We start from the raw sequence: 27,967 nt of genomic DNA on the forward strand, positions 1-27,967 counted from the left end.
CTAGGCACGCGAGTTTCAGTAGTTGTGGCACACGGGCTCAGTAGCTGTGGCTCGCGGGCTCTAGAGCACAGGCTCAGTAGTTGTGGCACACGGGCTTAGTTGCTCCGTGGCATGTGGGATCTTCCCAGACCAGGGCTTGAACCTGTGTCCCCTGCATTGACAGGCGGATTCTTAACCACTGGACCACCAGGGAAGTCCCCAGGATATATTTTTAAATGAAAAGAAAATATGAGATTTAAACTGTTAGGTAAATTATTTTATTTTTATAAAATATATGCTATTTTTATAGTTATATGTATACAAAAATCTGAAAGGATGTACATAAATGTGATAATAGTGACTACCCTTCTTGCCTTATCTGAGTTTCTAATGTTTCAGCAATAAGAATAGATAATTCATGAGATGGGGATAAAAAGTCAAATAGTAGAATGGCTTACTCAAAACCAAAGCAAATACTGACCAAACTTATTTAAACAATAAAGTTAGTGAAATGAAAAAGAAACTAAAGATTGCAAAACCACATAACTGTGTATGATTTCAAATGATTTTCTGCCACCCTGTGGAGAATACTACTCATTGCAGGACATGGAACTATGAAATATCTAACTGAAGATGAAATTGTTGTCTAGGGGCGTGGCCCAAGAAGTTGTTTAAAGCTCTGTTTATTAGGGCTTCCCTGGTGGCGCAGTGGTTAAGAATCTGCTTGCCAGTGCAGGGGACATGGGTTCAAGCCCTGGTCCAGGAAGATCCTGTGCCACGGAGCAGCTAAGCCCATGCGCCACTACTAAACCTGCACTCTAGAGCCCGCGAGCCACAACTACTGAGCCCGCGTGCTACAACTACTGAAGCCCGCACGCCTAGAGCCCTGCTCCGAAACAAGAGAAGCCACCGCAATGAGAAGCCCGTGCACCTCAGCGAAGAGTAGCCCCCACTCGCCGCAACTAGAGAAAGCCTGTGCACAACGAAGACCCAATGCAGCCAAAAATAAATAAATAAAATAAATAAATTTATTTTAAAAACCCTCTGTTTATTAGTTGATCAGTTTTGTTTGTTCACTCTGCCAGCTACTTAACAAAATTGATAGGAAAATAATAATACCTAACACATATATAATTCCAATATGCCATGCACTGTTCTAATATACATAGGACTTTATCTCACAAAGATCCTATGAAGTAGGTATTACTTTTTCCCCATTTTATAGATGAGACACAGAGAGTTTAACCCCCTGCCAGCAGTAAATGTTGCCAAAGCAATGTAAACCCGGGAGCTGCATTTTGGGTCAATGACTTAAAATTTTGAGTTTTTCAGTTCCCTCAAACCCCACCATTCCATAATGCCTTAACAAAGAGTTGACTGCTGGGCCTTTCCAGGGATTTAGTGTTTGGAATTTAAGAGGGATCGTTACATTCTCCAAACTAATCTTAGTTCCTTGAAGCTGTAAAGCAGTGTTGCTACTCAAAATATGGCCCGTCGACCTGAGCCCTTCAGAGAACTGTTTGTTACTGGTCCACGGCGAGACAGGTAGTACAGAAATTGAGAATAAGTGTTTAGGAAGCTTTACGGCGATTTTGCAGGTAATTTTATGGCTGTTGATTCTAATGATGAAATGTTTCTAATATTTTTATCTTACCAAAGCATGGTTCACAACTAATTGGAAATTTTTAAAAATAATAAGTTGATCGTTCTCTATATATACTTTTGTAAGCAGATAGGGTAGTGGGTCCCTGGAGAAAAAGAACTAGAACAGCTTTTCTGACATAAGAGAAGCCATTTTAGGCCTAAGCCATTTTGTGATCCAAGCCTGGCCCCAATGCTTGCCATTGAACAGGTGTCAGTAATAAGGATCTTAAAGGAACAAAAGAACAAATAACTGTTATCCGGCAAGAGAAGAAACAATAGCAAAGATAATAAATCAGTTGTGAAGACTCCCATCTCCGTTTCAATGGTGAAGATTAGCCTGAAGCACTCAACCACCAGATCAACTGGAACCTAAGAGGTGATGATGTTGACCTTTTCTCAGCCTCAAGTTACTTCAACCAACTAAAGCTTGGACTCCGTCAACCTTTACCCCAATTCTATGCCGCAGTCTCCTCTGCTCAAGCCCCTTCATGAATGTGCATGAACCCTTAGCTTAAAACTTCCCCAAGTTCTCTGCTTGGCAGACACTGCTTTGGGAAAGATTCCCCAGCTTCCTCCTTACTTGGTACCAGTAATAAATCCTTCCTTCTCCTGATCTTTACCTTGGTTGTCTTTTGGCTCAACTCCCTCTAAGAGGTGAACCCAATTTTCTGGTAACAATTTGAGAAGCACTATTATAAAGCTGTTCGCCCAGGACAATTTTACCAAACTCTAAGGATTCTTCTGAGGTTAACTTCCCCAGTGAGACATCAGATATTTTTCCTCCTCTTTTTTTTTTTATAATTTTTATTTTTTTTAATTTTTATTTATTATTTATGGCTGTGTTGGGTCTTCATTTCTGTGCGAGGGCTTTCTCTAGTTGTGGCAAGCAGCGGCCACTCTTCATCGCGGTGCGCGGGCCTCTCACTATCACGGCCTCTCGTTGCGGAGCACAGGCTCCAGACGCGCAGGCTCAGTAGCTGTGGCTCACGGGCCTAGTTGCTCCGCAGCATGTGGGATCCTCCCAGACCAGGGCTCGAACCCGTGTCCCCTGCATTGGCAGGCAGACTCCCAAACACTGCGCCACCAGGGAAGCCCTTTCCTCCTCTTTTTGCATCCATTTTATTATATAGCACTATCATAAAGATCAGTAAAGCGAACATAAAGAATATAAAAATGGCTCCTTGAGACTCGAGGGCGGCGGTCCTGCGCCGGGCGAGGAAGCGCCTGTAGCCTCTCTCAAGGGCCGCAGGGGTGTGTAACAGGTCGCCGGCCGGACAGAAACGCTTGAGAGCCCCGCGGGCCAAGTCGCGGGCGCCTGCGCAAGCATTAGCTCTTCCCTCCCTTCCTCCCACCCCATGGCTGAGGGTGTGGTCGGGAGGAGGGACCCTGAGGCTTCCCGAAGACGCCACGGCTCCGCCTCGGCTTCCGACAGCTGCAGCGTCTGGAGAAGATCGGGATGTTGTCACTTCCGTCGGAGCCGCTCTCTGCATCCGGGTCGGCTGCTGCCGCTGCCGCTGCCGCTGCCGCTGTGGCTGAGGGACTGGGCCCGGGTCTCACCGTCGGAGGGGAGCGGGCTCCGCTCGGCGCCACCTTCTGCGACCTGGCCGTCAGCCCTACGTCGCCGGCCTGGAGGGGCGAAGAAGACGAGGAGGCCAAGGGTTCCTCCGGGGTCAGTGCGACTCGGGAAGGCTGGGCACGGCGGGTCTGAGCTGGGAACAGTCCTGGGGTGGACGGGGGGGATGTCCGAGGGGCGCTTATCCCGGACCGCCCGACAGAGGAAGCCCAGAGCGGTATCCGCTGTAGGAGGCGCCGCGGAAACTGCCCGGAGGCGCTTCCCGGATCCCCGCCTCGCTTAGGCCCCCGCCCTTGGCCAGGCTTCTTTGCTTTTTGCCACCCTTGCGTCCCCCCTTCTCCCACCTCTTTTCCGTTTGTAGGGGTGGTGCCCTCTTCTCTGCTCCCCTGCACATTCCCCGCTCTGGGGGCAGTGACTGGGCCACGCTGGTCCCTTATTTGTCACCAACCTTGGTCCTGGTGCAGAACAAAGAAACTTGGACGTCTAATGTGCTCCATGCCCGCGGGGAATAGACACGGAAGTGGCATTTGTAACCAGGGCTTTAACGGACCTTGATATGTGAAAAGCCCAGTTCCTGCGTGGATTCAGACACTTCCTTTTACTTCCGTACCTGGCAAAAGTGGTTTGAGTTTCTTGATACCACTGGAGATCTACGAGAGCAACTCCTATTAAATCAGAAATGTATTGGGGTCTGTTACGTTGCTTTGAAACTTCCCCTCGGTCTTCCCTGTTCTGGGCAGCTCTTTGAGAGCACGGCTTTTGTCATTCAGGTAGTCGTAGCGCCTTCCATGTAGTTAGTTTAATGAAGTGTGATTGTGTTTCGGTGGGTTTTTGTTTTTGGGGGGTTTTTTCTCATTTAAAAAAAAAAATCAGGCTATTTCTCCTAATGCTTAATTACTTAATTTTTAAAATTAAACGTATTCTTTCTCTAAAATTATATAAGAATTTCTGCAATTTGTAAATGGGTGTTGTTTCCTCAAAATTATAACTGAAGTTACCGTGTCTAGTTACCCTACAGACTATTTTCTTATGATTTTGCATATCTTCTCCTTAGTTCTTATCATTTTACATTTTCTCCACACTCTCTTTTTGATTTTCATGATCTCCTCTATTGCAGCCTAATATTATTGGGTTTAGACAGAAGTATGACAGGTCCACTTCTGCAAACATGGGGCTTGAACTGGATCATCATAAGTCAGTGCTATTGTAGTCTTTAGGCATTACAGGACCTTTGAAGCTAAGTGTAGCCAAATCTGGCATTGCAGGCTTATTCTGTAGAAAGTTGCCAGTGAACTGGAGACAGTGTGCTGTATTAGAAACAGTCTAGGTCTAATCTGGAAACCAGAATGTAGTGTTATTTGCCTCATATATAAGATAAAATGGGGATAATAACATCAATGTTTTATACGACAGAAAATTTTTGGGTGGGACGCATGAGATGATGGATGAACAAGTGGTTAGTAAAGGGGAAAAGCACTCTTTGGGAAAGTACTTCTCTTCCTTCTTCTGGTGTAATGCTCGTAGAAGGAGCAGTGGTGGAGAAAGGCACCTAAGAAAGGAGGTATATGTATAGCCAGATCCGATAATTTAACCTTGGCTGATAGTGGATCAAAAGATGCCATGTGAAGCTTACATCCTATAAAGCAGAGTGCTAGTATAATGTGATGATAATAATATTCCAAAGTTATAATTTTATGTTACATCCAGTATTTGTAACTCCACAGCAAAGTGTTACAGATCAGTTATTAGACTTTAATCTTCTTAAAGGTCTCAGAGCATTTCCAGTACATTCTGCATACTGATAATATAATGTACCTTGTATAGTTGGCATAATTATCCTGTGCTTTATCGTCACAATTTTGAGAAACAGCACTATTGTAATTTCTCTTGAATTTTGTGTTAACATTTCTGATAGGGTGTCACATTTAATTGAGATATATAATTGACATGACTTTTTTTTAGTTTCAGGTGTACAACATCATGATTCGATATTTGAATATATTGCAAAATGATCACCACAATAAGTCTACTTAACATCCACACTTAGTTACAAAATTTTTTTTCTTGTGATGAGGACTTTTAATATTTACTCTCTTAGCAATTTGCATATATCTAATACAGTTTTATTAACTATGGTCACTATGCTGTACATTACATTTCCAGGACTGACAATTTATAGCTGGAAGTTTGTACATTTTGACCCGCTTCATCCATTTCACCCACCTCCCACCCCATGACCTCTGGCAACCACCAGTATGTTCTCTGTATCTATGAGCTTGGTTTCGGGGGTTTTGGTTTTTCTGTCTTTTTGGGTTTTTTTAAAGATTCTACACATAAGTGAGATCATATAATCTTCATCTTTCTCTGTCTGACTTATGTTACTTAGCATAATGCCCTCAGGGTCCATCTGTGTTGTTGCAAATGGCAAAGTTTTTTTTAAATAGCTGAATAATATTCCTTTGCGTGTGTGTGTGTGTGTGTGTGTGTGTGTTTATTCATCAATGGACACTTAGGTTGCTTGCATATCTTGGTTATTGTAAATAATGCTGCTGTGAATGTGAGGGTACAGATATCTTTTCCAGTTAGCGTTTTCATTTTCTTCCTATAAATACCCAGAAGTGGAATTGCTGGATCATATGGGAGTTCTGTTTCTAATTTTTTGAGGAACCTCCTTAACTGTTTTCCATAGTGGCTGCACCAGTTTACATTCCCATCAAGGATTCCCTTTTCTCCACATCCTCGCTAACGTTTGTTATTTCTGGTCTTTTTGATAATAGCCGTTCTAAGGTGTGAGGCGATATGATATCTTTGTGTCATTTCATTCTTAAAAACCTGCATGACTCTGCTCTCAAGGAAGCAATGACAAGCATATAGGATTTTTACAGGTGTTTTGGTGACCTTCCTAAACACATAGGCTGGCCTAAAGTATTTTCCCGTAGTGCTACCAGTATTGCCAGCTTCATAGGAAAAAGTGAACATAAATATTTAGAATGAAGCCCTTTCCTTTAAATGGGGATGTGAAAGCCTTGCCTAAGCATTTCCTTTTGCCAGATTGATTTCAGCGTACATGTTGGTTATTAACACCTATTCCAGCATCTAGGTTAAACTACATAATAATAAGTTGTCATGTAAAATTGTAAGTTATAATTCAGGCAGTTCTAAATATGATCTTAATATTTAATTTTTGCTTATATTGTTAGGCTGCATGGGGAAATCCCCATTTTCATCTTGGTTGAATTCGCCACCACACCTCACTGAGGTCAGCTACTGTTTTTGAATTTGTCTCTGTGACCTCCACTGCTAACTGGCATAAATATTGATGTACCACCACTACCACACATTTGTTGAGAAATCAGGATATTCCTGTTGCATTTGGTTATTTTAACAGTTGGCATCTTAAAGTATTACTTCCCCATTCTGATTTACCAAATCTATAAACAAAAAACGGGAAACAGCCGCAATTAACTTGTGAATCAGCAGTATCCTGATTTCCTTCAGAGTAGTTGTGCTTTTATATTGCTCCTTTCTTGTTTCCTGTTCTTACAGCTGCTGATAATGTGCTTCTAAGAACAGTCCTCTCTCTGTCGTTTAAACTTTACCTAGTGTACTTTTCCCCTAAAATTTGTGATGAAATGGTTAAGAGTGAATCTGTATTTCTCTCTCCTCCTAGGTTTCATTTAACTAGCTTAATTAATTATCCCCAAACTAAATATCCATGTCCATATGCTGGGGTGTATTAACATCATATGACTCAATGATATTAAAGTAAAAGTGGAATGAATCAGCTAAATGAGCTGACAGACTCTGGCTGTCGGTGTTTAGAGAAGTATTTTCACGTGGTTGACTTGTTCAAGTGATAAAACAGCTAAAAGACATGGTTTATCTTTTAGAATTTCACAAGGTATGTATTTTCTCTTACAAACAAGGAATAATTTTACCAACAGAAATAGACACTGCTTGTATGTAGGTTGCCCCAAATATTTTCACTACTCTTTTTGAGGGGTAAAACTTAACAGGAAGCCTATTTATGTAGTTTAATTAGAAAAAAAAAGCTTAAGAGGTTGAGCAAAACAAATGCTTACTATTCAGTGTTAAACCTTACAGTTAAATGCTTTTAAATTTAACTAATGTTTAAAGACCCATTACGTGCCAGACACTGTGCTATATGTTGGGAGTATAGTGGTAGCAACTTCCATTCACCGCTTATATTTTTGAAATATTAAATGTTTTTCTGAGTATGTGGGGTATTTGAAAAAAATACTCAGAACATCCTAATATTTTTCCAACACCCAGTAAAAATGTGAAACTAAATAATGAAAGCTCTGATTATTAAATCTAGGAAAAAACATTAATTCACTTGATAGTGAGTATCAAAGATTTGAATAAACACTGAGAAGTGTAATGAATTTAAAAGTTGAGGGACTTCCCTGGTGGCACAGTGGTTAAGAATCCGCCTGCCAGTGCAGGGGACATGGGTTCGATCCCTGGTCTGGGAAGATCCCACATGCCGTGCAGTAACCAAGCCCGTGCGCCACAAGTTCTGAACCTGTGCTCTAGAGCCCGTGAGCCACAACTCCTGAAGCCCGCGCACCTCAACGAAGAGTAGCCCCCGCTCGCCGCAGCTGGAGAAAACCCGTGCGCAGGAATGAAGACCCAACGCAGCCAAAAAAGAAAAACAGTTATAAAAGTTGGAATAGACTGTCAGTTGTCAACCTTTAGTAATAGAATGCTGTGGTCTCACTTGAACATGAATTCTAGAGTAATAAGTATTAAGTATTTGGGTTTTATTGGTCATAATTTGGGGGTCTTTTCTAATAATTCTGTGTTCTAAATAGAAAATTATTTGTTAAAGTAGGTATCCCTTTTTTGTTTGTTTTCCTCTCTACAGAGAGTAAGAGTTGCTGTCAGAGAACAGTCTATGAAGTGGTCCTTGAAGGTGTGTCAGATTACTTTATAGGTTATGTATCAGAAACAGAGAAACTGCTAAATAAGTCAAGATTATTATATTTTAAGTGTGTTTTCCGTTCATTTCTCAAAATTGCCTAGCTCAGTTTTTCCCAGAGAATTAAAAATGCCTTACTCCTATGTATAAATTAACTGACTTTTCCCAGCAAACATGTTGGTGAAGAAAAGACAGCATTTGCTTTTTTCTATTTGCAAGTGGTTCCTAAAAAATTTAGATCTTTTGAGAATGTTTGAAATCTCTTGAGCATAAGTAAGAATTCAAACTGGGAAAAGAGCCTCCCAGTCTTGGCAGAGATTTGAATTTAGTTTATTATGTGAAATCTAACACTTCAGAAAATTTCCAATGTAATTTTGTTGTTGTTGTTGTTCTAGAACATAATGGTTTTTTGGTACAACTTTGTGTATCTTTTGAATGTTGTAATGACACAGCAGGTAAGGCAACCATAAAATATGACCACAAGTTATACATACATAGTTTTAGAAGTTAAATAATTTAGAAGGATTTACCATGAATAGCATCATTCTCCCCATCCCACCTTCTTTCTTCTTCCACTGGTGTCAACCACTTTTAACTTTGTTTTAAAACTGCTAGTGATAACTAGTAATACTTTCTATCTCTTAAGACATCTATGTTTTACTTCTTTTTTAAAAGATAACTTTAGACATCTATTGACTTACTGTAATGTAAGTGAACTAAATATTCCGTTTATACCTCTTGCCCCCTAAAGTTGTCACGATTTTTGTTGCACTGTTAACCAGTTGATCTTAATGACTTCTTAAATAATATACTTAAACCTGTATTTCTTATTCCATCAACTATACCAAACTCTAGATCCTTCATTTTGTAAACTGAGGATAGTGGCACCCACATCCTTCCTTGCAAAAACTGAAACTAAGTTAAAACATGGAGTTGCGTGAATAGAAATATTCACTAAATTCAGTGTGTGAAAACTCATGCTAAACTACATGAGAAAAGCTTGTTATAGATATGAAGCAAATCAGAACATAGCATAATTCATTTACTGGACAGGTACTGAATAGCCTTCTTTAAGTGGCTCAGGAATTATGGCATTGGAACTATAGAGAAGTAATATAAGAGACAGCACACCATTTGGACTCTGCTGAATCAAGCGAGTGTAAATGCTGTTTACCTAGTGTTCAATTTCCAGGATTAACCTCTCTCCAAAGGACAGAAAATTTAATTATGGGTCTAGAATAGAGCATATATTTATTTACTTTTATTATTTGTGCCCCCCATCCCGCAAATTGCTTTTACATAATACGCAGTACCTAATAAATTTTAAATCGTGTCCTGGGGCACACATGCATATATGCAAATGGAAGCAAGTACTTCACTGCACAATACCCTTATTACAAACAGTAATTACTAGAATATATACACTGTGTTTTCTGTTCTAATTCTTGGGGGAAAAAACTTGTAGTTGCAACCCACTAAATTTATTTCATGATCAGTGTGGAAGTATGAACTAAGGTATAAGATTACTGCATCTTTTCAGCAGATGAAGTGAAAAATAAGCCTATAAATTTTTTTTTCTTTTTTTACAGGACCTTGGCTCACTGGATTATCAGGAGCTTGTAGTTGACATTGAGTCCAGGCTGAGGATGGAAGGTGTTGAACTTAAGGAAGAATGGCAAGATGAAGATTTTCCAATGTGAGCAATGCTTTTAAATGAAAACAAATTTAAAACAAAACTTCACAGTTTCTTTATTGAGATGTCACTTACTACAGGGGTCCCCAACCCCCAGGCCACGGACCACTACCGGTCTGTGGCCTGTTAGGAACCCGGCCGCACAGCAGGAGGTGAGCAGAGGGCGAGTGAGTGAAGCTTCATCTGCCGCTTCAATGCCGCTGCATCGCTCGCATTCCCGCCTGAACCATCCCCGTCCACCGCCCCCTCTGTCTGTGGAAGAATTGTCTTCCACAGAACCGGTCCCTGGTGCCGAAAAGGTTGGGGACTGCTGACTTACTAAATGAATATTGGGCTTCTTAAAGAAACCCAGTGTTGCAAAGTATTCATTTAATACTAGTAATAGAGTCTGAGGGGTTTCTAGGGGAAGATGGTCTTTAGAAGTCTATAGGAATTGTTAAGTTGTATGCTTTTATTTTAAAAAAAAGCTTGTTAAGTAAACAAGGAAGGGCTTTCTAGATTATCTGGCGAGCTACCTTGACACATTTGCATTTGTGTTTACAATTGTATTGGCACCAGTTGGGTTAAGAGAAAAAGAGCAAAGGCAGACTTTATATTTAAGTGATGCTTCCGTGCCATCTTGGTCAGAAGACCATCCCAGTGCATAAGAAGGTTCCTTAGCAGTTGGAATATGGACAGCTGGTTAGAGTACTGAGCCATTGCATAGCATAGCATGATCATAGTAATAAAGAAATGCAGAGCTCAAAATACGTAATCATCATTACCATATTCCCATTGTGAGTGCCAGTTCAGCTTCATTATACATTGTATCATGCATCACATTAAATTCATGCATTTGAAATATATTTGTTTTGTAGATTAATGATTTTTTAATTTGTTGTGTAGTTGTATTTAAGAGCAGTTACATAAGGAGTATATATCTACTTTTATGTGTTGCTTATGTAAATGTGTAAGTCAATTCAGACAGTCTGAAAATTTTCTTTAACAGTGGTTTGTAAATTACTAAACCTTAAGAAACATTGGTTTATTCGGTTTTCCACATAATTGTTTCTATAAGCTATTTTAATAGATCTTTGAACTTCAAAAAAAATTTTTTTAAATTTCTGGGTTAAAAATTGTGTCTGTGTGTTCTAGACCTTTACCGGAAGATGATAGTATTGAAGCAGATATATTAGCTGTAACTGGACCAGAGAGTCAGCCTGGTAAGAACTTGACACTTAGTGATAGACTTTGACTGTGCTATTTTTGGACACATTTCTTTGTCAAGATAAAAAATATACTCAGTTTTTGTTCCATCACAGGGTGCCAAAGGGTAATTTGAATGTTTAGGAAAGCGTTTTTGGATTGCTTTGGAATACTTTTTAGAAACATACCTTTGGGTTTTAGAAATTTCAACCATAAAGGGGTGAGAGGAGATCGTTTTTAATAGTAAAAGGTGACTATAAGGTCTGCTGCTGTTATTTAAAAAGGCATATCCTTGCTGGGAGGTGTCATCTTGCTGTGATACAGAAGCAATAGTGATCAAAATCCAAAGTTTGTAAATAAGTGCTTTGGAATTGTGTTTAATTAATGTTATTTTCTCAAGAATAAAGTGATTAAAGTTTTTCTCTTATTCAGTTTATACATCTAAGCATTTTTTCTAAATATATCTTTCACTTTTTTTTTTTTTTTTTTTTACCCATTCCAGGCTCACTAGAAGTTAATGGCAATAAAGTGAGAAAGAAACTAATGGCTCCTGACGTTAGCCTAACCCTGGATCCTAGTGATGGCTCTGTGTTGTCAGATGATTTGGATGAAAGTGGGGAGATTGACTTAGATGACTTAGATACACCATCGGAGGACAGTAATGAATTTGAGTGGGAAGGTAAGTGTTTCATTATTTTTACCTGACCTTTATTAATGAATGTTCATGTTTATATACATACATAGTGGCATTTTCATATTAGGATAATTGGAAAAACTTAAAACTTGATCATGAAACCAGCTAAGGGATTTTGTTGAAAAAAATCAATGGCTAAGGGATTTTGTTGAAATGTTATACTTTCTAAAGTTCATATATTTATTGCAAAGATATGAAATTCGGCTAAACACCAAATATGATGGCTTTCAAAACTGTTTATAGTAGATTACATATGTGGCTCTATTTTTTTCTTAATTGCCCAATGCTGTAAACTTATGTTTTTCCATGTTGCTCCCAATATTGCTTGATAATTATGGCATGTTCTTTTATTCAGTAGATAACTAAGAAGAAAAGCTTTGAAGAAACATATGCTTTAAGGAGTGTGCTAGAAGTAGTTAAGAATTTGCAGAGAGGGAGTTCTGAAGGGAGTGGTTTTTTTTGAGGGTGATTTTTTTTTTAAATAGGTTTGACTGATAGTGCTGCACTTTGTAAACAACTACCTTGAATTAATGTATTCTCCTAGGCTCCACCCTTACATTCTTTATCATTAGTTATTTGGAATTGAAAGGAATTGGCATGTGTTTTGCTTTGCATGCTTTCTTTAATTAGATAATTGCTGTTTACAGTATCTTTATAGTTGTTAATAATTTATATATGTTTAGTTCATCTTTAAAGTGATTTTTATTTCAAAGCAGTGTTTGTCACTAGGTATGTTATCTGCAGTAGAGTAAGGTCCTTAATGTGCTGTTATCTTTTATTCCTTTTTTCTTCCCTGTTTCACTGGTTCAATATGCAATCCGGTAATAAGCAATATTTTATAAAGATACTGAAATAGTTTTCTGCCTATGTGTTTTGTCTCTTCTTTCTTTAATGCTGCTGTAGTCATTTCCTGGAAGGATATTTTCCGTTAACAGCTTTGTCTTGGAAACAAACAACTAACATACAGTAGGTTTCCCCTTCCCCCCGTCTTTTGGTAAGGACTATGATACTAAAATTTCGAAAATCATTGCTTCATTAAAAATCAGCTAAAGTGCAATCTTAAAATGTAAATTATACCTAATCATTGGTGCTTGTGCTTTGACTAATGTCAATTTAAAATAGACTTTTGCATGTACACTTCAGAATATTATCAATAATTTTCTGCTTTGTAAGACTGATCAAATGATAAATAATCATTGACTCGTTAACCACTTTCTATCTGCTATTATAATGTTTGGGGAATAATTTATGTGCTTAACAACAAAAAACATTGGCTCCCAGAGAGTTGCTCTAAGTAACCTATAGTGGTAACTGTCTGTCAAGGACAGTGTTGTAAATAAAATCTGGAAAGGCATTGTAGGGCCAGTGTACTAAGATTTTGATGGCTGTATGAATTATTGTTTCTGAATTTGTGGATGTACGTTGTACTGCGATTAGGTCCTTTCTGAATTAAGCAATTCAAAATAACTTAAAGAACCATGATTTCCAAAAACAAAATGGCCGTATATCAAGAATAAGCCTTTTCCTCTATTACGGAAGAAATATTTAAAATTCCACATATGGGGAACTCTGCTTAATATTATGTAACAACCTAAATGGAAAAAGAATTTGAAAAAGAATAGATACATGTATATGTATAACTAAATCACTTTGCTGTACACCTGAAACTATCACAACATTGTTAATCAACTATACTCCAATATAAAATAAAAAGTTAAAAAATGAATAAATAAAATTCCACAGAAGGTATAATAAAAAAATTCTCTGAACAATCTAATTAGATAGTAAAGTGGTTAACATGTAATTTGATTTTTATTTTATAAATAACAATCTGTGATTCAAAAACCTTTTATTTTGACAGATGATCTTCCGAAACCCAAGACTACTGAAGTTATTAGGAAAGGCTCAATTACTGAATATACAGCAGCAGAGGAAAAAGAAGATGGACGACGCTGGCGTATGTTCAGAATTGGAGAACAGGACCACAGGGTTGATATGAAAGCAATTGAACCCTATAAAAAAGTTATCAGCCATGGAGGTAACGGTTACCAAAGATTTTTTAGATTATTTAATACAATATCAGAAATCTGAATGCTTAAGAGAATCTCTCCTTTGAGATATTACATAATTTTGAAAGCATAATAAACATCATGTCCTTTTAGAAATGTAACAGGTTTGAAGTAAAAGGCTAAAGCCAACATTTAAAAATTGTTAACACGTGCATACAGTAAGTTCAAAAGGTGTAAGAGTGTACAGTGAAAACTGTCTCCCTCCACCCTTATCCCTAGACACCCCTAAACTGGGACTTTCTCCCTTTTTTATCCATTTATAATTTATATACAGTGAACTAGTCTAATCCTTTTTTTGTAGCATTTGCATATTCCTTTTTTTTCCACCTTCATTGAGATAAAACTGACATAGTGTATAAGTTTAAGGTGTAAAATATGTTGATTTGATACATTATATATATATATTTTTTTTAATTTATTTATTATTTATTATTTATTTATGGCTGTGTTTGGTCCTTGCCTCTGCAGGAGGGCTCCCCCCAGCCGCGGCAAGCGGGGGCCACTCCTCATCATGATGCGCAGGCCTCTCACTATCGTGGCCTCTCGCCGCGGAGCACAGGCTCCAGACACGCAAGCTCAGTAGCCGTGGCCCACGGGCCAGTTGCTCCACGGCATGTGGGATCCTCCCAGACCAGGGCTCGAACCCGTGTCCCCTGCATTAGCAGGCAGACCCCCAACCACTGCGCCACCAGGGAAGCCCCATTATATATTTTTTAATTTTAATATTTATTTATTTATTTGGCTGCCTCGGGTCTTACTTGCAGCACTTGGGCTCTTTCTTTGCAATGCAGGCTTCTCTTTAGTTGTGGCCCTCGGGCTCAGTAGTTGTGGCATGTGGGCTTCAGAGCACGCAGGCTTGGTTGCCCCACGGCATGTGGGATCTTAATTCCCCAACCAGGGATCGAAAATGCGTCCCTTGCATTGGAAGGTGGATTCTTTTTTTTCTTTTTCTTTCTTTCTTTTTTTTTTTTAAAAAGATTTATTTATTATTTATTTTATTTATTTTTGGCTGCATTGGGTCTTAGTTGTGGCACGCGGGATCATTCTTTGCAGTGCATGGGCGTCTCTCTAGCAGTGGCGTGCGGGTTTTCTCTTCTCTAGTTGTGGTGCACAGGCTCCAGGGCGCCCGGGCTCTGTAGTTGTGACGCACAGGTTCCAGAGCACGTGGGCTCTGTAGTTTGCGGCACGCAGACTCTCTAGTTGAGGCACGCAGGTTGCCCCGCAGCATGTGGGATCCTAGTTAACTGACCAGGGGTCAAACCCGAGTCCCCTGGATTGTAAGGCGGATTCTTTACCACTGGACCACCAGGGAGGTCCCTGGAAGGCGGATTCTTAACCAGTGGACCATCAGGAAAGTCCCTGATACGTTATATACTGCGAGTGATTGCTACCATAGCATTTGCTAACACCTGTATCACATCACATAATTACCATTTCTTTTTTGTGGTGGGAACATTTAAGGTCTAGTCTACTCTTTTAGCAACTTTCAAGTACATAATACAGTATTGTTAACTATAGTCACTATGTGGTACATTAGTCCCCAGAAATTATTCATCTTCTAACTCGAAGTTTGTACTTTGACCAACATCTCCCCTTTACCCCCAGCCCCTGGTAACCACCATTTTAGTCTCGGTTTCTGTGAGTTCAGCTATTTTAGATTTCAGATGCAAGTGACATACAGTATTTGTCATTCTTCTGTCTGACTTATTTCACAAGAAATGCTCTAATCTTAAGTGTACAGTTCACTGAATTTTGATGAATGCCCATATAACCATATATACTTATAATCTACACCCCCAGACAGACAGAACATTTTCATTGCCCCAGCAAATTCTCTGGTTCTCCCTCTCAATGAATACCCTCTCTCCAGTAACCACTATTCTAATGCCTACCCCATGATTAGTTTTGCTTGTTAAAGAATTTCCTGTAAGTGGAGTCATAGTTTACACTCTTGTCTGCTTTCACTCAGCGTAATGATTTTGACATTTATCCATGTTGTTGCATGTATCCATGGTTCATTCCTTGTTACTGCCGGTTTGCTTATCCATCACTATTTTGATGGCCATGTGAGTTTTTTTCCACTTTGAGCTATTATGATTAAAACTGCTGTGAACATTCTTTTTTTTTTTTTTCTTTGCCATTCATTTGTTTTTGGCGGGGGGAGCCGTGTTGGGCTGCACGCGGGTTTCTTTCATTGCTGCACTCAGGCTTTCTCTAGTTGCGGTGAGTGGGGGCTACTCTTTGTTACAGTGCACAGGCTTTTCGCTGTGGTGGCTTCTCTTGTTGTGGAGCACGGGCTCTAGGCACGGGGGCTTCAGTAGTTGCGGCTCGTGGGCTCTAGAGCGCAGGCCCAGTAGTTGTGGCTCACCGGCTTAGTTGCTCCGCGGCATGTGGGATCTTCCAGGACCAGGGATCAAACCCGTGTCCCCTGCATTGGCAGGCGGATTCTTAACCACTGCGCCACCAGGGAAGTCCCCCGTGAACGTTGTTATACTCTTTTGTGCTTATAAATACAACCTGGCCCTTTAAAATATGAATCTTAATTTGCCTTAAAACCCTGAACAAATCATTTAGCTTTACCACAAAGTAGAGAATTAGTTCATTCCACATTTTTTTGGAACACCCACTTTTCATATTTATGGAATATATAAAAATAAGGCTTTGTTCCTTAAGAAATTTACAAGTCAGATAGGAAGAGTTATGAAGTGCAATTACAACATCTATCAGTCTGACTGTCTTGTATGTAGAAGTTTACATAGTCACTGTGTAAATAGCACCAGAATGTTAGTGGTAGTCAAAATACAGCTCTTCAGAGCATGTCATACCACCTGAAATCCTCCTAATTCAGGACAGGGGGCCACATAGGTCAAGCAGATTGGTTTTTTCACATAGTCATTGCTGCTTAATTTACTCTCTGCCAAATGCATTCTGCTTATTTCTGTAGTCTTCATTCATCTGAAAGCAAATCTCTTGAATATTTGCAGTTACATTATTCTGCCTAATTTAGTCTTACTCAGTGAAGAAAACAGGATAATATGGATCACGAAGTCCACAGACATGTATTAATTCATCTAGTTCATTGGAAGCAAGTTGTGAGACCTGCCTCATGGTTTAAACCTAATATTTTTGAGAAATAGCACTTTATTTTTTTAGGAGAAAATAATTAGGGCCATTTTATCCTATTGAGTTACCACAAGGTGTTCTGTGACTAAGGGATTAAAAAAGGTAGTGAATATTCTAATGTACTTGAAATGTTCCTTTTTAGTGCATATTTGTAAACAATAGGAATGAAAGTTAAAGCAGAAGTATTTGTTGCGGGTTACAGCTTAATATCTGTATGAGAATTAAAACATTTATATTTTAGAGATTGTAATTAAAACATATATTTTAGTGCTGTTTTTGTTCACTTAGACTTATGTCAGACATAATCTTTTCTTACTATTTAATACTCTAAAAGCTGCAAAATGCTAGATATCATTGAATGTAAAACTTTTTTAAAGAGCAACTACTTTAAGCAGAAGTTGCATAAGAATGTTTTATTGCAGATGTATTGTATCTGGTTGGATTATCTATCTACTTGCTAAAATAAGGCAGCTTTCTGAGTATGCTAATTTAAGTGGGTTTCTGGTTTTTATGCCTACTCTTTCCTCTTTAAATTTTATTGTTCTCTTTTTGAGAAGAGAGGATTTAAAGACTATACAGGGTCAGAACAAAAAAAAAAACATACTTTTTGATTCAGAAATGTGTGGAACATACACCACTATAATTTATCAACCATAAATGATATCCCCTGAAAAATCTTCAGAGTATAATCATGCTGGTTTCTTTTTCAGGATATTATGGGGATGGATTAAATGCCATTGTTGTGTTTGCTGTCTGTTTTATGCCTGAAAGTGGTCAACCTAACTATAGATACCTGATGGACAATCTCTTTAAGTAAGTAGATCATCACAAAAATGTTTGGACAGAATTGAGTACATTAGATCTCCAGTTTAAGGAAGGGAACTTTATTTAGCTGGGTAGAAATTATTGGGTTGGCCAAAAAGTTCATTCAGGTTTTTCCATAAGATCTTACAGAAAAACCTGAGGGAACTTTTTGGCCAACCCAATATAAGTAATCCTAGTTCTGATTCCTTAAGTCTATCCCTTGGCATTATAAAAACTATCCATTTTCCAACTCAACAGAAGAATTGTCATTTTAAAACTGGAAGAGATATTACAGATTATGTGTTCCAACTTCATTTTACACTTGAGGACACATTAAGTGCTTTATTGGGGAAAATTTCGAACATATACAAAGGCAGAGAGAAGTATATTAAATCTTTGTGTAACAATCACCCAGTTCCACAATTATCAGTTTATACTTTATTCCCACAAATACTTCCCCCATGGCATAATTTTGAAGCAAATCCCAGACATCATATCATTTATAAACATTTCAAGATGTATTTCTAAAAGAAAAGAACTTTTTTTCTTTAAATAACCATAATACCAACTAATGCTGTTTTAAATTTTTGCTCTTACTGAAGGGGAGGGAAGGGAATTGCGTTATTTGGATAACCTGGTTTGGTTCTGCATAGCATTGTTTCTAAGACTTTATTTTTACAGGTACGTTATTGGCACTTTGGAGCTGTTAGTAGCAGAAAACTACATGATCGTTTATTTAAATGGTGCAACAACTCGAAGAAAAATGCCCAGTCTGGGATGGCTCAGGAAATGCTATCAACAAATTGATAGAAGGTATTGTAAATGCAAGTGGAAAGCTAGTCTGAATAATGTTTATTATGTCCTTATTAGATTAAATTTTATTTTCTGTTGCCACTTAAAGTCACCATGTATTTCTTCAGAAATTACATTTATTAATTTTGTAACAAGTTTCTATTTTCAAACTTATAAAATAGCTCTTTATTTCTCCTTTGTACCACATCAAACATTTTCCTATAATTTACATTTTGGGAAAGGATGGAGAATTTAGTACATTTCCTATTTTATTACATTCTGGATTTTGCCTCATTTATAGTGCTTAGTATATTTTGTTACTTAAGATGCTTATTTAGCTGTAATCTTTCTTTGGAATGAGTTCTAGAAATGTATTCTCCTTGGAGGTAGTCATCCATGCTAATGGAAGGAATTTTGATCCTCTGTTTGGTTTGATTTGACCACAGCTAATTCAAACTAGGTTAATCAACTCAGATCCAGTAACAGGTTTCTCTTCATACCTGAACATGACATTGGCTGGTTCTTGTGATTTTTTTTTTTTTTTAAATACTTAGTGATCACTGTAAGTGTGAAATATGATGATAAAAACAGCAGTTTTTATTTCATCATTTTAAGTTGCCTAGGATAATGCTTTTAACTTTTAATCAAAATTTTAGACTCCATAAGAATACATTAGATCTGATTCATGTTGCCTGTTCCTGTGGTGATCTCTCCTCTCACCTTTCTGCCTGCCCAGTGCCTTTCATGGTGTTGAAGAAATTAATAACAGTTTCCCCTCCATCCTGAAACATGAAAAGAGCTTACTTTTATATTCAGTATTGGCTTCTACCCCTGGTTGACAGTCTTGAAGACAAGTGAATGTATACTAGGAGACATTTAATAACAGGCTACACTGTGGACGTAAATTTAGGCAAATGAAGTACAGTTCATTTCGTGGCAGTGGGAAGGACCATTGGAATTCAAGAGTGCATTTTCTTTTGTTTTGTTTGTTATCTTTTTGTTGTCTTTAGGAATATCATATCCAAATGACAACTCTTGAATGAGGATTTCTTCAATTTTTTGTATAGACTTGCACATACTTACTGATGTCTTAGCTTTTCTTCTAGCATTAGAATTTGTAGAAGTTTTACATTTTTCTTTTTTTTTTAAACTCCAGGTTACGGAAAAACCTAAAGTCTCTAATCATTGTACATCCCTCTTGGTTTATCAGAACACTTCTGGCTGTTACAAGACCATTTATTAGGTAATTTTCTGAGAAGAGAAATTGACTCTTAAAAAAAACCCCACAGACTCCTTGTATGAATTTCTTGTCAGTTCTGTTGGTCAGAAATATTAAGGTAATTATCTTTATTTCCTTCCATAGCTCAAAATTCAGCCAAAAAATTAGATACGTCTTTAATTTGGCAGAACTAGCGGAACTTGTCCCCATGGAATATGTTGGAATACCAGAATGCATAAAACAGTATGTTTTGTTTCATTTCTTTAATTGTATTGGATCTTTATATTTTGATGTGCAAGAGGTAAATATTTCAGTACCCATTCTTTCTCCCTTCATATATTATAATTATTTTATAACTGCTCTTGTTTTTATAACAAAGAAAAGAGGGAAGAAGACACTTTCCAGCACTTTCCCCATAAGTCACCATTTTCTTCAGGCTATCAGTTGAGTAGGAGGAATTGTTTGTGGTTTGGTTCTTTTATATTTTTAAAGATAGTTACAGTCTTAAGAGATGGTTTCTTGATTGGTTAGTACTAAAGAACGTTCTCCAGGCTTGAACATGCTGGTCTCCAAATTTGAGTAAGCTCGTCATGGCATCAAATAATATTATTAGGGAAGTAAAATATTTATATCAATCTAACCTTAATACTTTCCAGTGGCTGGAGTTTGTTCTGTTTACCAAATTCACTTATCTAACTTCTAAAAGGAATTGGTAGAAGACTGTTAACATAAATACTTGAGTATCACAGTGCTATAATATAGAAAAATGTTTCTTTGTTCTATTAATGTGAGGTTTTAGTCTGTTAAATGTGTCAAAACCACATTTCTTAAGTCAGTTCTGACTTCCTGTATAGTATGTTAAATATTTTTGGTTTTGCCTGCAAACTTTTGAGTTTATTTTTAGTGCCTTTTTTTGAGTTTTTGTTCATCTTCATAACATGTATGTTTACTAAAATAACTCTTCCCTACCAAGGTATGAAGAAGAAAAGTTAAAAAAGAAACAGAAAAGGTATATGCACACCTTGACTGGGTTGCATCTAGACTAGTCCATTTGCATTGCACAGACTAACTCTTCCTTATTGGTTGGTTAGCTCGTAGACAAAGATAATAGCATTTGTAAATATAAATATACCCCAGGATTCAAATATAGAGCGAATCCAAATTTCCTGATGCTGAGTATGGCTTGGATTCACTCTGTTTTAACACCATAATAATGCCAATTACAAGATAAAGACCACACCTCCTCCTCCCTGCTTTTGGTATAAATACTGACAGTAAATTCCTAAGAATACTATTTGGAAAACCAATTATTTATAATACCTTACCAGTTTCACCATACTTTAAATCTCTAACTTGTGCTTTTGAAATATTTATGCACTTTTTTAATGTATCAGTTTTCCCCCCTGGGGCTGATGATTATATTTGCAATGCACATATTCTTTGGCTAACCAACATTGATTTTCTTGTATGCTTAAATGGCCTGCTAACTAGTCAAATTCTACATGTGATAAAATACCTAAAAGTTCAATGTACCATTTAATAGTTAAACACTCTGCTTTCCATCTTTAATTTAATTTTGAATACTTCTGCTTTGAGCATAACAAACTGTCATCTGTTAATATCTTGGCATAGAAGATGAAAGGCAAGTGTATAAAATAGTTACCATTTTATATAGTAATTTAGAAAAGTATAGGATTTAGCTCTAACTTGTTAATGGATTTTTAAAATATTAACAATTAAATTAGCAAAACAGATTGATACAGTCTCATAAGAGTTAAGGTGAGAGATTTGTATGTAGTTATCATTTGGACCATTGTAAGGAACTGGAGCTGGAATATTTTTAACTTTGAACACATTTTGGCTCTGTTGATGAACAAGAATTCAGTTGACCATGTGATAGAGTCATAGCTTTACATTTCTATGTGACACTTTGCAGCTAAACATTTTAAGATAGAGATAAGGACAGTGATTTTAGATCTTGCTAATTTCTCGTTCCTCTCAAGACATTGGTGTGAATTTGCCAGACAAGTGGCTGAAGTTTAAAATGTAGTCTGTAATTGTAGAATATTTTGAAGCCAGCTGCTTCATGGATTTCAAAATGAATTGCCTTTGTTGATGAAATCTGCTATGTTGTGCCTTTTTACAAAATTCTTAAGTAACTTAGGCATCAGAAAAAAAGTAGAATTGTACTTTTTATTTAAATGTATTGTTTGAAACCTACCAATATTATTTTATCTTGATTTTTTTTTTTTTACTTTCATTTAATCTTAAATAGAATCATTACATATATCTTTTAGGCACTTCTAAGTTTTTGTACCAAGTTTCTTTAGCCTTGAAAAATAATAAATCCTTGTCAGCTTGAAAAAGGTAACACTCAAGTTTTCAAAATAGAAGGGCATGTTTTTAAAACCAAGTTAACAGAAACTGCATGGGGGAGCTTATTACCCAAGGTGAAATTTCTATGAGTACTGGTGATAAGGATTCAGAACTGAGTGTGCTGAAATATAGCAGTTTTAAATGTTTTAGATGTTTGTTTCAAATAACTCAGTGCAAGTGTAGCCAGGTAGATGCTGATTGTTAAAATATTTGAACAGAGTTTAAAAATAAAGTGATTATGAAATTAGTTCATACCGGTATTTCAGATGTTGAAAAGATTGATGTGTTTTGCATGCCTTATCAAGAATATGTACCTTTCAAATTTTTGTTACCAATATAAAAAATATTTTTAAATGTTGTTAATCTGGCTTTACCACAGGCCAAGGCTTTTAGGTCTGACTCAGTAATGTTCAGATGATTGTAGTAATGGAAACAAGTATGAAAAGTATCTTCGTATATCATACCAAGTTGTTTTAAACTCTCCTCCATCAGTGATTCAAACCACTACAAATATAAATATACAAATATAATAGTAAGAGATTGTTGTACATAATCTGTGAAGGGTTGTCTGTAATTTTTGTGTGGTAATTACATAATTCTTCTAATCCCCACTTGCCTAAATTTTGATGTGATCTCTATGGATCCCACTCCTGATCCAGTCGTATTTTTAATCTACATCTAGATACTTCTGATTATTAAATTCTGTGGCTTCTTACTATCAAGATAAATAAAAAGTATTCACATTCTAAGTGTACCAATAAATTTCGGAGAATAATTATGGCATCCATAAATATGTACTTTTACCACTGAACTTAAGAGTTGATCAGTTGATGGCATTAGTGGCATTTAAATATTTCAGTTAACAAAATCATTTTTGAGGGAATTATTTTTCCTGCCACTGAGATCACTTTGCTCCCTGCCTCAGCCATGCTACAGTTCAACATTTTAATATGCCTGTTGTAATTTGAACTTTTAATAAAGTTTATGTGCATTTGTATATAAAGTATCTTATAATCTTTTAAAAAAAACAATAGTCACATTCTTGCCAGTGTCCTCTTGCCTTTAAAAATTATCTTTCCTGGTTGGGAAAATGTTTGGTAACCTTTTTACTATGTCTGCTTCTTTGCAAAGCTTTGATTTTAACAGAACAATAATCTATGGTAAAATTAGCCATTATTTTTAGAAAGAGAATTGTTCATTTGCTGATACCTTATTATCTATATTGGTTTTCATTAAACAGAGTTGATCAAGAGCTTAATGGAAAACAAGATGAACCGAAAAGTGAACAGTAAGTTTGGCATCTAGTCCAAACACGACTGAAGAATGTGCTGATGAAGCAGTGCTTTTTTGCATTTATAATGCATTTATTGGTCCTGATTTTTATATAACCTGTTACAAAACTGACTTGACTTTTTCTTAATGGACTTTTGTATAAGGGACTGTTCACTGCTGTACTGGTTTGCAGATCTCTCGAATTTAGCTCTTTACTAGCTAATTATATTGTAATCATTTTATATTTTATATTGCTAAATAGCAGAGAACCACACTTTATATAAAGCAGTTTTTGCATTTGTGTATTAAATGATGCATTTTCTTCAGTAAAATATTTATATGCCTAAATGGAAAAGGAAAGAGATAATATATATTTTTATGTTTTTGAGCAATATTTTTTAATGTATACCTTTCTTATGGAAGAATATGCAGGTAAATAAGACCATGATTTTGTAAAATGCATGTTAAAATTTTTGTTTTTGTAAATGGTTAAATACACTTCCTGGGTCACTTAGAAAATATGCTCATAAGGTGAGGGACAGTTAAACTGGTTCTCATGAATATCCAAAGGTCATGTACATAATCTAAATAGATTAGTACCATTCTGAGTTTTTTTCTCACTTAACATTTATTTCTTAATTCAGACACAAATACAAGAGTATTGCACACTTTTTTTTTAAACATAAAGACAAGTCAAAAAGCCATTTTTAGAATTAGAGAATTTAAGAGGTTAAGAATTGGGGTTTGTATATATGTATATATCAGACATTTTATCTTCTGGCCAAAAGTCAGAACTTCATAAAAATTTTAGGTTTGTTCACTAATGTGAAATAAGCTGTGTGTCCAGGGTATCACTCTCCTGAATTTGTGTGAGTGCAGTGTAATATTCAGAGAATGTGATGAGTTATTCACTGTCACTACTTTTCTTTAGAAAATAGGGGCTGCTTTTTTAACTACTTTCAATGTGGGCACTTTACCAAAATACTTTCATATCAGGTGTTTGACCCAGTCAGATAAGGTGTGTTTTCCCATTTTCTGTTGAATTATGTTGACAGTACTGTAAATTAAGTTATTTTGTTAAGTCTTAGAGCATCATCATATTACGGTGTTTCGCGTTTGGGGTAAGCATATAAACTCCTTGTTTAATTTGGTAAGTACCTTGACTCTACATTGAAATTGTATTTATGCCCCAGATAGAACTTAATTACCCACAAAATCATCCAAAAACAACAGGTTGGTCTAATACTGTGTCATATACTTGTGTGACATATACATTTGGTAAACTTAGTACCTGCCTAATTTAAGGGTCACACCACACTCCAGCCCTTCTTATAAGGTAATTTACAAAAGAGTAGTAAAATTGAGGTGCAGGAGCTAAACCTCTAGGATTTATTCTATCCTAGACTGGCTTTTATCATTGCTGTTTTTAGTGTAAAGTTTTCTATTACAAAAGAGAATTTCCTTTACTTTTTGTCCTCCTCAGTTATAAACTTGACACAGTAACCCAAGTCCAATTATGGCAGATGCTGGAGGATTCCCAGGACGAGACTTTCCTCAGCAGCCTCCTGACTTCACTTGGATCCAGCTGCTGTAGGCAAATCCTGAATTAATGTCATTATAGTCAATAAAGCTAAAACCATTATTGCTTGCTCAGATCTTAGAAATACTTTGTGTTCAAAAAGCAAACTAACAGTTTAGGCATTCCTTCTGAATTTACGAATAAAAGATCATATTGAATTTAATTGTGATTAGAGTCTATATTTGTAGAGTGCTTTAAGTGACCTTTCATCAGTAAAAGTAGTCTTTCATCTATAAATGTGGGTCTCAGTCAAACCTGGCTGAGCTTTTTAAATAGGTGGCTTTCCTCCACATTAAGTACCCAGTTCTTCAGTTTCAACACGTTACTGTTTATTGACTTTTGCATTTGCAAGCATTGTCCCTGCTTATAGATACAACTCGTTGCAAAAGTGGTGCATTTTCCTACATATTTTTTTTAAAGTAGAGGTAGCCTATATTCTATCAGAACATTAAAATTTAGAGGGAACAGTGATAACATTTGGGATATAACCAAAGGGATGTGCTGTGAATCACTAGATATAAAAGCATACCTGTTCTAACCTATACCTTGATGAAATCTGGTATAACGACATGCCCCGTAATGTTTCATAGCTATGAGACTTAAGATCATAAGTAGGTCAGAGGAAAAGCATTTATTACACTTGTTATTTGTAATTACTAGCTATGTGACATTTTCCCCATATCATTCAGTTTTAATTTTACATTACAGATTGAGGTGAAAGTACATATAATTGTGTTATTTTATCTTTCTGCTGGGATCATGGTTCTAACTTGTTTAATTTGATGCTTACGCCACTATTTTTTGTTGTGTTTGGGTTCTGAGTGCCTCTTTTTAGTCAAAAGTTTCTCTTATAAAGTAATCTGATTGTGTTCTGCTTGGTCATATTCCTTATTAGCACCAAGGGAAGACACTATATTGATCCCACAGTTTAAGCTTAATAGTCTTTAACTGGGGGTGGGGGGAGTATAAAGAAATATGATTCCAAGTAGGGCCTAGCAGGACCTGGAAAGGAAGATAACAAAACAAGGAAGTAAGAGAAAGAAAACTATAAAGGGATAATGAGTTAGCTAAGATTCCACTGAATGTGTCCTTGTTAAGGGAAGTGCTGTATACGGCAGCGGCTGGTACCATTTCTTGTACCAATCAGGAAAACCTGCAGGCTACATACAATATGTGAATAAGGAGACTGTGGAGTGAAGGGGGCAAAGGCTGGTAATACCTACAATGAAAATCCATATTTTCCTCTGCTTTGCCTCTTCATACAAAAGCAAGTTTAAACAGGGAGGGTCAGCAATTACAATGCTCAGATTAAAGTGTAGGGTTACGTTACTTTTGACATTCATAGCTGGTAAACATTTAATGTATTGTTCCAAAATGGATATCACTCTTTAGTAACTATACTGAATACTGAAATTTGCTGATGGACAGGTATATATAGGTAGCTAGACTTTCTTCAACTGCAATTCCAGAATTTAAAAAGGTAAGGAATCTGCTTTTATGATAGAGTCTTCTTTTAAATGACTGTGTTACTCTGGCTGTTTTTATGTCATTGCTCAGGGAATTTGAAAGTGTTTGAATTAAAGGAGAAGGGGCTTTTTAGATTTCTTCAATTGATAGTTAAAAATTAGCATTAGGATATATCCAGTTTCCTAATGAGATCGGTAAAGTTGTATATAAGGTGACAGTAGCTTCATCCTTTTCCCCATGTTACATGTGGAAAATTGCTAACATTGCTCCGACAGGAGGAGGAGGAGGTAGACTGAAAATAGGTAGATACGGCTACCACATTCTGTTTTGTTTTCATGCCTATTTTTTCTCATCCTGTATAGCTATTTGAGAAGTGGATCACAAATGTCAGAAGGGTGGGATAGCTAGAGGAATTAATGTACTTAAAGTTAGACCAACTATTCTGTTAGAGTTTATCTTGTAGGAACAGGGATTGTGTAATTTGAGTTGCTGGGAGAAAGAGTTAAGGACTTAGACTTGCATGAGAAGGTCAGCTGGTAAGAGAAGTGGGAGATTATCAATGTTCTAATAGTGAGGAAGAATTACCTGGAGAGCCTTTCATCCCCCTCTTCCTATCCCAAGATTCTGAATGAATTAGAATCATATCAGTGGTGAGTCCCAGTAATGTAATCCTTTAAAATTCTCAATGGTAATTGAAAATAATGTGTTGACCAGCAAGGAGTGACTCTAAAATTTGAACAGAACTGTTACTTTGTTTCAGCTATATATGATAGATCTACTTAATTTCTTATGTTTTGAGAACTACTTTTATGAAAAGGTTACATGAAGCACTTAATACAACACATCAAACACCAGAAGAAAATCAAAGTTTAATGCTTTCACGTTACTAAAGAATTATTATAATATCTGTCTAATTCTATTTTATAAGACATTCTACAAGAGGTTAAAACATTGGCATTTTGAAATTTTTATGCGTTTTCACATTCAGTGTAGCTAAGGAGGAACTTGCAAAATAATGTTAATTAGCTACTCTACTGCACTTTTTGTATTTGAATTTTCTGAAGTTATGCCCCTTAAACAGTTTATTTACATGAACTAGCTAGTAAATATTTGTGGTGTTCAGGGCACTGACTTGCACAGCCCTTGGGGCACATGGAACACAATTCAGAGTTCGTTAGACACTAATGCACTTTGATATATATTTCAAAGATTAATACATTTTTCTTACCATAAATTCACATGCTGTCATTTAGACACAATTAATGTACTGTGATCATTTTACCACTGTTCAGATAATGTTGCATAGCCTAGCGCTCTCCTTTTACAGTGAGAGAAATTCAGTTCTGAAGACTGTGTGTGCAAGATGTTGTTGTGGTCCCTGTAAGAAATACTAGGGTTGGTCTTGATTTACTAAGAAGATGTAATATTTTCTTTTTCTCTGACTTGTTAGGAATACAATAACTTGTGTCCTGATTTGTTGCACATCGTATTTTTGCAACGTTAATGAATTTAAATAAATTAATTGGACAGTTTTGTTTTTGACTCATTTATCACAT

General features: G+C 36.7%; 1 protein-coding gene across 3 annotated transcripts; it reads left to right on the forward strand.

The window, feature by feature from the left end:
• Positions 1–3,081: 3,081 nt before the first annotated feature.
• Positions 3,082–27,953, forward strand: BNIP2 (BCL2 interacting protein 2). Of its 3 annotated transcripts, XM_057543266.1 has the most exons (13): positions 3,082–3,292; positions 8,085–8,132; positions 9,728–9,834; positions 10,966–11,033; positions 11,519–11,695; positions 13,572–13,748; positions 17,613–17,715; positions 18,388–18,519; positions 19,655–19,741; positions 19,862–19,960; positions 20,691–20,726; positions 23,334–23,381; positions 24,849–27,953. In XM_057543266.1, exons 2-13 carry the CDS (start codon positions 8,115–8,117, stop codon positions 24,973–24,975), a joined length of 1,179 nt encoding a protein of 392 aa, XP_057399249.1. In that variant the 5' UTR covers positions 3,082–3,292; positions 8,085–8,114; the 3' UTR covers positions 24,976–27,953. The 3 variants fall into 3 exon arrangements, with proteins under 3 accessions (XP_057399249.1, XP_057399250.1, XP_057399251.1); XM_057543267.1 differs by lacking the exon at positions 20,691–20,726; XM_057543268.1 differs by lacking the exon at positions 8,085–8,132.
• The last annotated feature ends 14 nt before the right edge of the window (positions 27,954–27,967 follow it).

The sequence above is a fragment of the Balaenoptera acutorostrata genome, chromosome 3 (genome assembly GCF_949987535.1).
Source record: "Balaenoptera acutorostrata chromosome 3, mBalAcu1.1, whole genome shotgun sequence".
NCBI lineage: Eukaryota > Metazoa > Chordata > Mammalia > Artiodactyla > Balaenopteridae > Balaenoptera > Balaenoptera acutorostrata.

What these genes read in the sequence shown, in the direction of transcription:
- BNIP2 (XM_057543266.1), top strand. An exon ending in AAAAGTTATCAGCCATGGAG is followed by an intron (nt 13,749 to 17,612) that starts GTAACGGTTACC and finishes TTTCTTTTTCAG; the next exon opens with GATATTATGGGGATGGATTA. An exon ending in GTTACAAGACCATTTATTAG is followed by an intron (nt 19,742 to 19,861) that starts GTAATTTTCTGA and finishes TTCCTTCCATAG; the next exon opens with CTCAAAATTCAGCCAAAAAA.